At 40.7% G+C, this 14,425-nt stretch overlaps 1 protein-coding gene across 1 annotated transcript in view; it reads right to left on the reverse strand.

Moving 5' to 3' along the window:
* tmx3b (thioredoxin related transmembrane protein 3b) overlaps positions 1-12,583 on the reverse strand; it is a 54,374-nt gene extending 41,791 nt beyond the window's left edge. Inside the window, exons 1-9 of the mRNA XM_049564608.1 lie at positions 12,475-12,583; positions 12,168-12,225; positions 11,296-11,335; positions 8,919-9,042; positions 6,744-6,789; positions 2,835-2,915; positions 2,287-2,386; positions 1,969-2,046; positions 1,522-1,588 (exon numbers count right to left, since the gene is read on the reverse strand). Coding sequence (XP_049420565.1) covers positions 1,522-1,588; positions 1,969-2,046; positions 2,287-2,386; positions 2,835-2,915; positions 6,744-6,789; positions 8,919-9,042; positions 11,296-11,335; positions 12,168-12,225; positions 12,475-12,568 — 688 coding nt within the window. The 5' untranslated portion in view covers positions 12,569-12,583. The remainder of the gene's footprint in view (positions 1-1,521; positions 1,589-1,968; positions 2,047-2,286; positions 2,387-2,834; positions 2,916-6,743; positions 6,790-8,918; positions 9,043-11,295; positions 11,336-12,167; positions 12,226-12,474) is intronic.
* Between the last annotated feature and the right edge of the window lie 1,842 nt (positions 12,584-14,425).

Consider the following 14,425-nt stretch of genomic DNA (forward strand, 5'->3'; position numbering starts at 1 on the left):
AAGTACCATAAGCATTTGTTTGCTACAGAGCTTATTTTCTGTGTGGGAACCAGGGCGATGCTGACTTCCATGTCAGCCTACAGAAAAACCATCATCCCTGCAGAACTCTACAGTCGGCCATAAAACAGTGTTACTGGGTGCCTATGCAAATGTGTCTCAGAAGTTCAGCCAAATAACATTTGATAAAAAGTGTCTGACGGAACATCATGCAAAGTAAGTGTCACAAAAAACCACATAAGGTGCCTTGGGCTCATTTATACCCTCATTCAACATCCAGTCGGCGGACTTGCAGTGAGAACAGTTCTCTGAGAAAAACACGGCACAGCTGGAAAGAAACCAGATGCTGAGAACCACAGGTGGTAAAAAAATAGAGCAGGCAAACTACTTTCTCTGATGTAGAGTGGGAAATTTCTTTTTTTTGCTGTCATTGTAGGTAAGTGTTTAATGAGCTGCACTCTCATTATTTTCATCCATTTCCACCAACAATAACCAATAATAATTACAGCATTTTTCTTCAACTAGCTCTAAAGGCTTGAAAGGGGAGAGGAGAAATCCACCATTTGAGGAAGGACACAGCCATGTCATTTTGCCACGCTGCTTCCCTTCTCAGTCCTTGACAAGCTTAATATGCCGTCACCATGGCAATGCTAGACATTCGACACATCCTCCGTATCAAGGTCCTGGAGGACTCTTCAGAATGTGGAGTTTTTGTCATCAGCGTCTGCTGTGGCGAGCCTCTCCTGCTGCAGTTCTGGTGCAGGAAGCCTCCCTTCCGTAATGGTCAGGTGGAGCAGACGGATGTGAGCTTGCAGACAGCGGTGAAGGTGGATTTTGTTCTCCGTGCACTACACCGCGCACCAAACCTGCCCAACAGCCACTACTGGTGCCCGTTTGTGTTGACGTTGTGTCTTGATGCTCTTCCCTTCCGCTTCCGCCTCCCAGCTCGGGCCCACAGCGGCAGCAAAATACAAGACATCATGGAGGAATGTGGTGAACTCACGCTGTTGCGGTGAGAAGCTTCGGATTGGGCAGCAGAAAAAAAGCAGCTCCTCTAAGCCTCATATGTCATGTACGATCCTTCTGCAGAGACCTGACAGCTGCTGCAATGATTCAATTCTTGGCTTTAAATGACTGTATGTATACAGCACCAGCTCTGCACTGATTTCTTTGGCCTAAACTGTGGTCTCTCATGCCCATCCACCCTCGCCTGCTATGCATGTCCGCCCAGAGACAAACCACCACACATCACTGGCCTCGCCACACACACAATAGTGGGCAGAGCCCTGGGTGCTTTATGATGGGCCAGGCACACCATAACTCAATGTGGTGAGGAAGATGAAAGAACAGCAGCAAAGACCGGAAAACTAGAGGAACACAGCTGGAGAAAAAAAAGGGATCACAGCAGGGAAAAGACAAGGAGCAGGACACAGAGAGCACCCTACTGGCACTTATAAGCTGTGGTATGACTGACTGAAAGAAACAAGACGACAGTGGCTGAAGCCAGGGTGACACAACACTCACCATCATAGGTAAAGTAGGCCCCATCCTTGAAGACTACAACCGCAGGAAGCTCTGGCAAAGTTACGGACTGTGGAAAACACAAAAAGATGCTTAATTCAAAAGCAAGTTCCATAAATCATTTTTACTCTATGAATGTACACGCACCTGTAAAATATGGGACAAGACTGTAGGCAGTAGCGCTTTGCAGCAAACTGTGAAACTTATAATGATTTGCATAATGCAAAGACAGCGAGCAAGCCTGGTGTCTGTATATGCAGTTGTGGGAGGATAGTTATGTTAAAAGATTGTAATTATTTGCTTTAATCAAGAACCTAGCAACAATAGAAACATCAAGTGGTTGCACAATACTCAAGAGTATCAATAGTGGTGTTGAAACAATATGTAACACTCCGCAAGTGATTATAGTATTTTTCTGAAATTCAAAGAGATGCAAATTCAAAGAGTTACCTCTGGAAAGACTTCCTCCGAAGCCGAGAAGAAGTAAGTGTAGACAATGAGCTCAGAGGCTACGTCGTTGTACTTCTCCTGCAACGGCAAATGAGTCTTTCAGCGTGTACACAATAGCTTCCATTAAATCAGTGTTAAACAGATGTAAAGGCTGAGTCACTACAAGGTATTACACACAACCTGCTCTTTGTTTAAAATGTGATTCAACAGCAGCTGAGCCGTGCTTCTATCACTCAATCGATGCACAGTTTTAGCACTGCGGTAGCTCTGGAGAAGTCGGGTACTCAGAATAAAATTCATGACATAAATGATGCTTACTTTGAGAGGAGACTCCCCACCGACATACACAAAAAGAACATCATGTCGTTTCAGCATGTGCTCGAACATCTGCTTGCTGGGAAGCGCCCTGACGGCTGGTCTGGAGAGGGAAACAAAAACCCACACGAATTAGTTTATTTTAATGAGTAAAATCCTATTCAGCACAAAAATGGCACACTAATATAACTGATGGGAAAGACTCCCAACTATTCTGTATATTCTGTTCTCTATTCTGTGCTGGTGGCGCCACCCAGTGGAGACTCAACAACGTGCAGCCCTGAGGTCCGAGCCAAGCTTTTGATCAACCCCTCTGTTACGGATCTAGCTCGATTTCCCTCAAGGAGGAGAAAAATCTGTCAGGCACAGTTGATACAGTGGCTTAAACTGGAGCATTGGAGGGGGGAAACCCACTGAGCTATGAAACAAACACGGCCTACATTGATAAGCTTGCTTGGAATGGTTCTTATTAGCACAGCTGTAATAAAGGAAGTTGTACTTATTTATCAGTTTCACATCATTTGCTTTCAGAGCAGTGATTGAAGGCTTACCCCGCCACCCTGTTGGCAAACTCCACGATATCATCTTTTGTCCTTGGTCCCTTGTAGTTATAGGCGAGATCACCCTTTAACCTGACGAGGAGACAGAAGCAAAACAAGAGTGAAAGAGTGTCAATTTAAATGTGAAACCATTCGGTACCATCGGTTATTTTGTGTTGTTAATTTGCTGCTGGGTGAAGACATTCATGTGAAAATTAAAATGAAATGGAAATCAACTGCATGACATTGAACTTTGCATTCAGGATATTGGTTTGTCTGAAAAGCCTCAAACAGTGAGCAGTAGGAGGAAGAACGCTACAGCTGAGGCTGCAGCTCAAATAAATTGTTTGATTAGTCAATAGGCAGGAAATGAATCAGCAACCAATTTGATATTCGATCGTTTTTGTTGTTTAATCAAGCAAAAATGGCAAATATTAACTGGTTCCAGCTCCTCAAATGTCAACATTTGCTGCTTTTCTCTGTTTCATATGCTCACTGGCTACTTTCTCTGGAACACCTGCGAGATTTCCTTTCATAAATCCCAAATCAACTCTGAATTGCTGCACGTGGATCGGCCTCTACACGCCCACATTCAACTACAACTGGTTAATACAAAGCACCACATAAATGTTTATGCATGAAGAGAGCCTGCTGGTCAATGGCTCTTCACTATAAATTACGCCATAATTATGTGCGCCTGACATCAGTCGTGTTCTCTTCAGCAATTTTACACACAAAAATCAATACGAAAACTAAAATCATACTTGGCAATTTAATGCACACTATTAAAAGATATTATTGTAATCTATTGATGCTCTGCTCTGCAATTATTTAAAGCTATTTGATGTTATCTTGTATTTCTCTAACTGATGATGATTATTTCATCAGTTAATGACTGTTTTCATATCGGGGACAGGAAGCACAGACTATCCTGAATCCTGCCACCTGCCACATCCTGGCATCATCCTAGCATTTCAACATCTGACCACGAGTGTCAGCAACATACAGTCCGGGCCCCTCCTCTGTGCTCCGCTGGTGGGGAATGTGATAGTGCGCCAGCGCTGATGAAATACTGAGCAAACTTTGATTTGAGATTTGAGTTGTCTTGTGTGTTATATAATTGAAAGGTGCTCATGGATTAGCCATGGCTCACCAGCACAAGCACAAATAACACTGCAGGATTCAATGTTTATGATAAAGCGGATCTACAGGTAACGTGATATGAAGTGAATTTGAGAGGAATCGTCTTGAATCCCCTCACATTTCATTTCTACGACGTGGCTTCAATTCACCACCACACCATCTACGTCGCCAATTTGTCTCCAACATGTTTGTATGCATGGGTCAGAGTTTCCATAAAGGTGCCCCCATTCACCTGTCAAATTTGTTTTTTGGAGATCCTAACTCTAACATGAGAAATGGCATATGCCCTTTTCAGGCTCTGTCTTGGGCACACGCAACAATTATAGATGAGGCCCCTGGTGACTTTGGAGGCCACTGGAATAGACTGAATACATTCATTGTCATGTTGGTGGAACCAACTACTCATACCACGCTGTCTGGTACCAACGATCAGTCTACGGTCTGCCACTTAGGACGCATTCACACTGGCGCTATCTGGTCTGCTTTAAACGAACCCTGGTCCACTTCCACGGAAAGTTCGGTTCGTTTGGAGTGGTGTGAACGCTCATTCGAACTCTGGTGTCGACCAAACAAGCGAACCCTGGTCTGCTTAAAAACTGGGGGTCTCGGTTCACTTGCAAGTGAACCCTGGTGTGGTTCACTTACAGAGGGAAATGCAAACGGACTATCCAGTGAACCAAAGAGAGGAAGTGACTTAGCGCACAGTGCATTTTGGGAAGAAAAAAAACAAAGCCTACAGTGTGAACCGGGAGAAGCAGAGGTAAAAAAAATATTAGGTTTGAACACCAAAGTAAAAACAAAAAACCCCAAGACTGCATAAATTTGGTGTTGCTCCATTGTTTTTGTGGTGACTAATCCGGCTTAAGGGGAAGGATTTCCGTTTTCAGTCCCGGCCAATCGATGAGCAGGGTTTTCTTCTTCCTCATGCCTTTTTTCTTCCTGGTCAGACGTTGTTTCGGGCAATACCACCCCCAAACGAGCAGCTGTTGTAACTGCGTGACGCTGTCCAGGTGGTTTGATCCGCTTCAGAAAGTGCAGTGTGGATGCGAACCAAACCAAATGAAGGTGTGACATTTTTCGGCATTCCCCGCCCAATCGAACCGAGTCCCCCGGACTATCCTGGTGTGAATGCGCCCTTAGATCACATTTCATCTCCATTCTGATGTTCAAACAACAACAACTGAACCTCTCAACCAAGTCTGCACACATTTTTGCATTGACTTGCTGCCAAATGTTTGGCAGAACAGATATTTGCATCGACAAGCAAGTGTACCTAACACTGTGTCCACTGAGTGTAAACACAATGTCTTTGTGTTTGGGACTGTTAGTCAAAAAAAACACAACATGTGGAGCCGTCACCTTAAAACTATTTTACATTTCATAGACTAAACAGCTAATAAACAGTCAGAGACAATCCTTAGCTGCTGCTCTACTTCAGCCCATTAAAGACAACATCTGTCTTTGGCACTATTAAAGTCTGTGTCAGACATCCTAGCAACGGCAGCCTGTCTCTTCCAAGATGTTCTGATGAAACAGCAAATCTATCAGGAAAAGCTGCTTCATCACAAAGGTCAACTTAATCTAAATCCTCTCACCTTAAATGAAAAAACAAAACAGAACAAATGAGTGTCCCTAATTAAGTTCCAGCAAAAGAAACTGCTCGAGTTGAACTCTTACAACAAGCAGAATGCATTAAGGATTTCTAAGGTTGCATCAGCCCACAGGGCTTAATGAACTCAGGGGGAAACAGAACTCTAAATCAAGTCTCCCTCTGTCACCCAGGGAGGTATCTCATGTTCTCCGATGGATGTTTCATCACTTGCTTGGTTTAATGTTATGAACCCTGCCGTGATCCTGTGGCAGTTTTCCAAATGAGCTTGATGAAACTAAATGGGGAGCCTATTATGGCAGCGTGCAGATAAATGATTCTGTTTCAAATACATGGAGGAAAGTCTGCTTTGTAGGATGATCATTTCTCTCAAGTCAACATGAGCTCCGCTGTTGAGCAGCTGGCGTCTACCTAAACTCATTTATTTTATATGAAAAAATGAAAAAAATGTACTGAGATATATGGGAAAATCAGCTGATAGTTCGGAAGTGGATTTAGGAAATACCTGGGGGAAAAAAAGTAAAATATAAGAGGAGCATTTAGATTGCTAAAGCTGATTTTAATCAGTTTATTGTGCAAGAAATGTAGAATCAACAGCACCGAAGAGTGTTGCACCTAATCAAATTTAAGCTTTAAAGGTGTGAACAGAGTGTGTCCCTTAGTTATGGCTTAAAGAAGCAGCAACAACACCTTGTTCCCTCCTGAATAAGTCATCTAACGGCATCTCAACAGGCCAAACCTCAAAGGGAAAAAAGACAGCGGTGAAGTCAAAGGATCCTGATAATAACACAATACAGACTATGAATTAGAACGCTCAAAAATGACTTTAAATGCCTCTCTGACACAAGCTTAACAAATGCTTAACACTAGAGGCTTCACAGAAACAGTGTTATCTGCAGATATATTATATTGGACTAATTATTACACTGTGTCCAGACCCTGTAGGTCCATAGTAAATTCAATAAGCCTTTTAATCTTATATGGATTTCTTTAGGCCCGTTCAAAGCTGCACTGAGTGGTTATGAAAATTACAGCAATTAGCAAAAAGGCAACGTTTAAAGTGTTCAGGGTTACATCTTCATTCATATATGATTACACAAAGCAAATGTTTTGAATCAACTGTGGCTTTTAAGCTCAACATGATGTTTACAGAAGTTTGTGTCACTTACAGTTTTATTGTGGGGTAACCGCGGACACCGAACTCTGATGCCATTCCTGCAACACAGAAAACAAATACAGCATCTTACACATAAAAAAATATAAATATCTCAAAAACCGTCTTTCTCTTTGAAGGTCTTAAGAGTCTTGTTGTTTAACTGGCAAAATGACTGATGATTAAAGGAATAATTTTGGAATATGTGCATATGTACATATTCTCTTTCTTGCAACAAGTCCTCCAACACATACAACCACATAGGCTGTTTGTTCCTACCCTCTAATATGACCCACAGGGCTGTTTCCTAAATTAGCATCCCTACCGGTGTCAGGAGATCAACACAAAAACGACATATAAGACCGCTTGAAGGTAGCTTTTGTATTTTTCAACCTGGACCCTTATTTTCCCATGTTTTTGTGTCCAAGTGAATGATGGGAACAACGATTTTGAAATCGGTCCAGTATTGAGCAAGATGGCTGCAGCCAGCAGCCCTGAAATGGGCAATTATGTACCATCAATGTACGTCCAATAAAAGTGCTTGTTTTGCCACTGACAGGCTCAGATTGTTATTTTAATTATCTGAAAACATTACAGAGAGAGACCTTTTGGTTAAAGAGTAAGATCCTGTTTAAACAGAAACACCCCCAAAATCACTCTTGACAAACCCACCAGACTCCATTTAAATAAACCATAATTTTATAATCGCGAAACACACTTCATTCAAAGTTGATGGAAACAACATAAAACTCACAAAAGCCGTCTTGGTTCCTGTTATCACTTATTAAACAATCACCAAATCTGGTTTGGTTAAATTAACCCTTAACTCACCAAGTTAGATGTGAAAATATGCTGGCTCTGCACACACTAAAATCACTGTTAATATAAACGGAGTCTGGGGGGTTTGGTGTTGGTGGTTTCAGGGCTGTTTCTGGTTAAACAAAAAAACTTACTCTTTAACCAAAGGGATTCTTTCCATAATGTTGTCAAACACTTAGATTAATAATAACACTTTTAGTGGAGATACATTCAGTGCACAAATGCCAGACGTGGTTACATGCAGCTTGCTTCAGCGGTCTCGCTCAGTTTCAAATATTGTTTTTCCGATTAGTCTCTTAGACACAAAAACAAGGGAAAATAGGGTCCAGCTTGAAAAATACCAAAGTAACCGTTTAATGCTCACTATAGTGTTAAAAACACACATGGTTAATGCTGGTTTAGGCAACAAACCTACTTGGTTAGGTTTATGAAAAGATCAAGTTTTGGGTTAAAATATGTTTGTTACATAACATCCGTTTAATAACAATATAACTGACATAAATTCCCTGAAGTACATGAAGTAAGCAAAAAAACAACAAAACTCAATGTTGACTCTTGGTCTCACAAGGGACACACACACATCAGTCTCCTGGGTCAAAGTCCTGTTTTTGTTTGAACCATCCATTCACCGTCCTCCATCCTACGCAGACTGTCTTGTTCTTTATACTGCATCACCTGAATCCCCCCCTTCCCTCTCCTCATAATTACTATGGCCACTGGAGGTCGCTGCCTAATAATAAATGTAAATATGGGTAGTAATACAACCTAATTATACGACCTATGTGGTCGTATTTTGGGGACAGTCTCCTTTCTTGCTGGTAGTTAGATCAGAAAATTGATAGGGAAAAAAAAAAAAGAAGCCATGCTATGCAACACTAACCGGCTGTTAGCTGTGCCCTTATAATTACTATACTCAATCTAACTCTGTGCTACAATCTAAAAAGCATATTTCCAAACATGTTGAATCATTCCTTTAAAAGCCCAGTGGAATACAAACAAGGTTTTAGTCTGTTATTCAATATCTTAAATAATATATGTCCATGAATTAATCCTAAAGGACAGCCTACATAATTTAATGGAGGATTATTGTAATCTTTCACTATATGACTATTGTGGCCAATACATACATAACAATATTATTGAGATATCATGATAATGTCAAAATAAAAAAAAATTAAAATCTATCTTCAACATTGTTTACGGAGCTTTTAAGACCTCAGACCTGAAGGCCTGTTACACACACGGCGTTATCATGTTGTTGAACAACACAGTCAATTAGGATGATCTATGTTTGTCTCCAGCACATGGAATAATCACCTGGGGACAAACTGGCTCCAAGGGAAGACCTTGGAGTGCTTCATCGTTTACTCACCAGAGTAAGCAGTGGCATCCATCTTTCCCACGCGGACCGGTGACCCGGAGCTCTTCAGCTCGACTCCCACATCATGCCATACTGGCTCTAGTTTTTTGCAGTAGCCACACCATGGCGCATAGAACTGAAAATAACCAGGAGAAGGAGGCAATCTTTAGATCATGTGCAACATGTAGTCAATATAATGTTTAATCATACAAAATATAACATTATCTATATAATAAATAACCAAATCTAAGGGGTTTTTTTATAATCCCACATCATCTTCATACATACTGTAATTCATTCTGAGTGTGTTTTTAAAAAACAAATTTTCATTTCATTTTTGATTTTCCATTTCATCTAAGAATATGGATAATACTCAGGCAAGCTGCATGAAGAAAATATTGGCATTGTATTTTTCTGCAAACCACAAATACGTTATATTTGCACGTTTCACATGCATCATATCAACACAGTATATGAGCTGACGTTGTCATTAGGTGGCGGAGCAGATAGTGGGTGGTGTGTCTTCTTGGCAAGTCACCTGCCCAGCGGCAGACCACTGCAGATCAATGTTCGAGACCACCAAACAACAAAACCAGTTGTGCTTCAGCAAATCACTGCTGCATTTCCAGCAACTTTTTAGGAACCAAATGACAGTGTTTTGTAGTGACCAGACGCTGTTTTTCCAGCGGGGATAGTACCTCCGAAACTGGGTAGTTTAAGGCAAAACATGATCTTTTCCCCACCATAACCAAGTGTTTTTTGTGTCTAAACCTAACCACATTAAACACAGTGGTGTTGAAATTATAAGTTTAAATGTATCTGCTACATTATAACGTAAAAATGTAACATATCCATGGTTTGCAGGAATACAAACATACAACACCAACATTTTTTCTGGCAACTGGGTTGATAATACCACACTGACCAAACTAACTTTCACTTTATTTGACAATGGGAGTTCTAAAAGCACCCCAACCACATGAAATATTTGGTATTGCTGTAGTTTAGTGCTGCATGCTTCTACTGAAATGGATCTAAATGATTGTTTTGAGCTGTGTTGTTACCTCTACTTTAAAAGACTGTGTGATATTGGGTACAAACTTTGGTATGGATTCTTTAAGTGCAAACTGACAACACTGTGATGCAGTTGCTAGGTTCATCTTGACGCACTGCTGCTAGTTAGGATCAAATTAAGGGCTCTTTATAACATTTTAAAACTGTTACAGCTGATTTTTGGCCACCTAGGGAGAACAGAGACATGCTGTGAACACAACAGTGACCTACCATCACCTTTTAAGTCAATATGCTATTATATAACTATTTACCAAACAGTTACTTATTTACCAGAGCAACAATATCATTCATTTGGAATAGTGTTTCTGTCTACCTGGCAAATGTAACTCCAATATCATTTAGACACACCAATTTTAGCTCTGATTTTGGTCACCACCTCCTCCTGAAGGAAGAGCTTGAGATATCTGTCTTTTTAGCTGCTAAATGCTCCTCTATGTTCACCAGCTGGTCACTAACTGTGTCTGTCTGCTGTTTGGTGATGAGCAGGTGGTGTACAGTGGGTTTGTTGTTTAGCATTTGGGGTGTTTTTGCAGCTAACGGCTGTTTACTTCTGCTGGCAACAAAACTAACAAGAGCAGTAAGACTAAACCATATAGTTCATGTGTCATAAAGCTAAAACTATTTGCTAAGTTGTGGCTGATTATTCTGTGTGGATTTTTATTACTGGAAACACCACCTTGTACATTATGAAATGTATTTGATTCATTGTTATTATAAAAAGACTGATTAGTGGAGTTTTAAGAAGACACTTATACAACATGTAACTGGCATATATACAGTAATTCAGTTTAACAGAATAGCTTCATGCCCCAACAAATTCCTTTCTAGTGAATGTGGCCAATTTAGTTCTATTTGAACATTGGACCTGAAAATATTCCATAAGTCTCTGTGCATAAGCTCTGAACACAGAGTGTGTATGAGACACTGTAACGTCTATAAATCCAGTAGACACAGTACTGAAACGTCCACAGACAAGGACTCACTCCTCCGACCCAAACTAGGACTGAAAGCAGCTCGGGCTGCTCATGCTTGATTTGCTTATACGGACCCAGACACAAACTCTGATATAAACCCCTCCAAGCCCCCTGGCTTTGCCTGGCATGCATGACTTCTCATTCTCTAATCACAAACACAGAGGGCAGCCCGCACATCCCCTCCGGCCCCCCGCCCTCCTACATCCCGACCCGACTGCTGCAACTTCCGCAAGGGATGATCCGGACAGTGGCATGCTGGATATGAAGTAAAGCATAGCTGAATGGACCCAGACTGGTTTGTGTGTGTGTGTTTGTGTGTGTGTGAGTAATGTCAGACTCACGTCAACCAGCCAGATATCGTTCACTCTGGTGTCTTTAAATCTGTCAGAAAGAAGAATGAATTAAATAAATTATATGTGATATACTGAATGACTCACATTAAAATATGCATGTTGCATGTTAAACACCTGAAAATAATGCTGTAACAGACAGAAGAACAATTACTATTCAAGTTACGTGAACATGAGAGCAGTTGTTAGACTAGATTCCGCTCTGTCAGGTACTGAGACAATAATATGGTCTAACCAGAGGTGCAAATAAGATGCAAAGTGCAGACTAAGTAATGCACATGCATCTGGTAAATATAAATAATAAATATAATACACAGTAGGGGTGGATATGACTATGCTGGATACAGTGTTAGCAGTGTGAACAGTATGGACAGTGTGTATGAACATACTAAGGTATTATTTGCAGAAAGTTGAGAAAAAGGCCCCCAGTTACAAAATGAGGCAAATTAGAGGATCTAGCAAACACAAATACACAAGAGACAAAATCTCCACAGACTTCCTCACCACAAGCATCCAATTAAAAAGCACTGTGCAGCTAGAAACCTGACATGAAATCAAGACTACCCCCATCCTGCTTCTGCTTTTGACAACCCTCCTCTGTTTATCTGTAGTCATGTAGCCCTTTGGAAATGAGATGAAGCATTAAAATATGGTAAAATTGCATTAAACAAAACATGCACAAGTTAGAAAAAAGCCAAAGGAAGAAGTAAGTTGAGCTAAACTCTGATTTGCACCCACATAAAGTCTGTTAGTGTACTCGGAAGTTGCATTGCATGCAGTACGTTATAATGTCAGAACAGGAATTGCTGTAGTTTAGTGCTGCAGGAAGGTGGAACACTGAGGCAGTAGAGTGCATCACTTACGTGTCATCTAGGTCTTCAACAAATGCCAGCACCGCTGAACACAGGCAGGCCGCTATAACTGTAACAATAAAACAGAGATATACATGTTATCATAACGTGAGCAGGAGCTGTACAGTGTCTGTTCTCCAGCCCTCCAGCCTGAAACCTCATGACTGAAGCATCACCAGCTAAAGCTCGTCCCAGCTAACTCAGCATCAGTTTCCCTTCACTGTTTCAACAACAGGAGCTTTAAGGCTCGTTTTAACAGATGCTGTGATAACAGATAGAGTGTAGTATTAAATGTATAGGAATTGAAAAGTGAACGTACCGCCACAAATCAGGAACGCTTTCACTTCTGCCATCGCTACGAGTGGAAACAGTAAGCAGGAAATACAGCTGCTAAATCGAGCCGGTCTGCGCATGCGCGAGGTTACGCAGGCTCCTAACGGCTTCAACGGCACCAACAGCTGCATATTATTATTTATTATAAAGTTAAAATAACAGCACAAAAAGGAAAAGCGGTGGATATTTTCGCATATTTTTACTTTATCAACAATATCAGCGCATTTTGCTTAAACCAAGAGCTAAACACACCATCATAACCAAAATACTGAAGTGTGTGTTTTGCTTTTTTTTCTTAAATCTTGTTCATTCATCACACAATAAGCTGTTTTTAACCGTATTAAATTTGAATAAAATGACACTGATGGTGACTATCGATACTCACCACAAGGTGGCGCTCTAAGCTAATCAAAACGGGCAACAGGCCAAATCCTTCACTGCCTGCACCCTTTATTTAATGTAGGTAAACTCAGTACAATACACAAACATTCTATAAAAAGTAGTCCTGCATTATGATACTGATGAAGATTATAATCAGCAAAATGTGTTTGGCCAGTGTATTATATTGCCATACTGTGACACAGCACTTAATGTACTTGTTCTTACTGTTTACATCATTATACATTTACTACATTGCTGTTTACATTACCGTTTACTAATTTTGCAGTTATAGTCTACCACAATTATATATACTGTACTTATATTTGATGTGTGTTATATTTTATCCTCATAACTTTGCATTATTGTATGTCTTAGATTCCTTTTTCTAATGAGCACCTAAGATTTTATTACCTAAAACTGCTTCTCCATAATTGTTTTGCATATGCCAGTAAATAACTTGAACTTGGGTACTCAAAGTAGTCATTAATATAACCAGATTAATTGATTACAGGGCCAAATTTTACTGTTGGGCCCCCAGTACTGGATGAATTTCTTAATTGGTGTGACAAGTCTACCCTCCACATTAATATGTTTGAGAAGACAAGTTGAATTTTGACATGAACACTGATGGCATCTGTAAGAAGGCAAACCAACACCTACTCTTTTTAAGGAAGCTGAAGAGTTTTGATGTAGATAGGACTATCGTGAAAATGTTCTACTCTGCTTTTATTGAGTCCGTTCTTTCTTTCAACATTGTCTACTGGTTTGGTAATCTGAGCCTTAAAAACAAGAACAAGTTGGAAAAAGTGGTCAAGTTGTGCTGTAAGATCACTGGTGTTACTTTAAATAACCTACAGTATCTGGAGGAGAGGGTCACCTCTAAAGCTCGGCCTATTGTCTCAGACTCTAAACATCCCCTCCATGTAGATGCTTCCATCAGGGCGGAGGTTTTGCCTCCCTAAATGCAGCACAAAGCGTTCCATATTGTGCTTTGTCCCGTGTGCTATTGCTTATCTTAACCAGCAGTGACCATTAATGTCCATGATTTACCCCTGACAGTGTGTGATACTGGATACTGTTTTGTTGGACACACAGCTACTGGATATTAAAGTTTACCTTACCTTACCTTACTTTACCTTACCCACTAACCAACCACCCCACACACCTAACATCCTCTGTGCATTGTGTGTGTCCTGAGTCAAGTTTACATACAGTGCAGTGCACACACCACACTTCACATGGAGACAGAGATTTGGAAAGACTACATAATAATGATCTGCAGTTAATCAGTTCTCCAAGTCCCATTGAAATGCAGTTTTGAGGCTGCGTTTGGTTCGGCCCTGTTTGTTATCCAGCCTTGCTCATTACACACATGGCCAGTGATAGAGTTTTATCATCATATATGAATATTTATATCAGTGCTTGATTACTATTACTGATGCACATGTAATGAGGATGGCAGAGAGAGGGCATCTTTAAAAGTACATTTAAAACACACCTTTTCAGCCAGGCTTTTATCAGTGTGTTTTTATCCATCCTTAACTTTTATTACCTCA

The sequence above is a fragment of the Epinephelus fuscoguttatus genome, linkage group LG21 (assembly GCF_011397635.1).
Source record: "Epinephelus fuscoguttatus linkage group LG21, E.fuscoguttatus.final_Chr_v1".
Lineage (NCBI taxonomy): Eukaryota > Metazoa > Chordata > Actinopteri > Perciformes > Serranidae > Epinephelus > Epinephelus fuscoguttatus.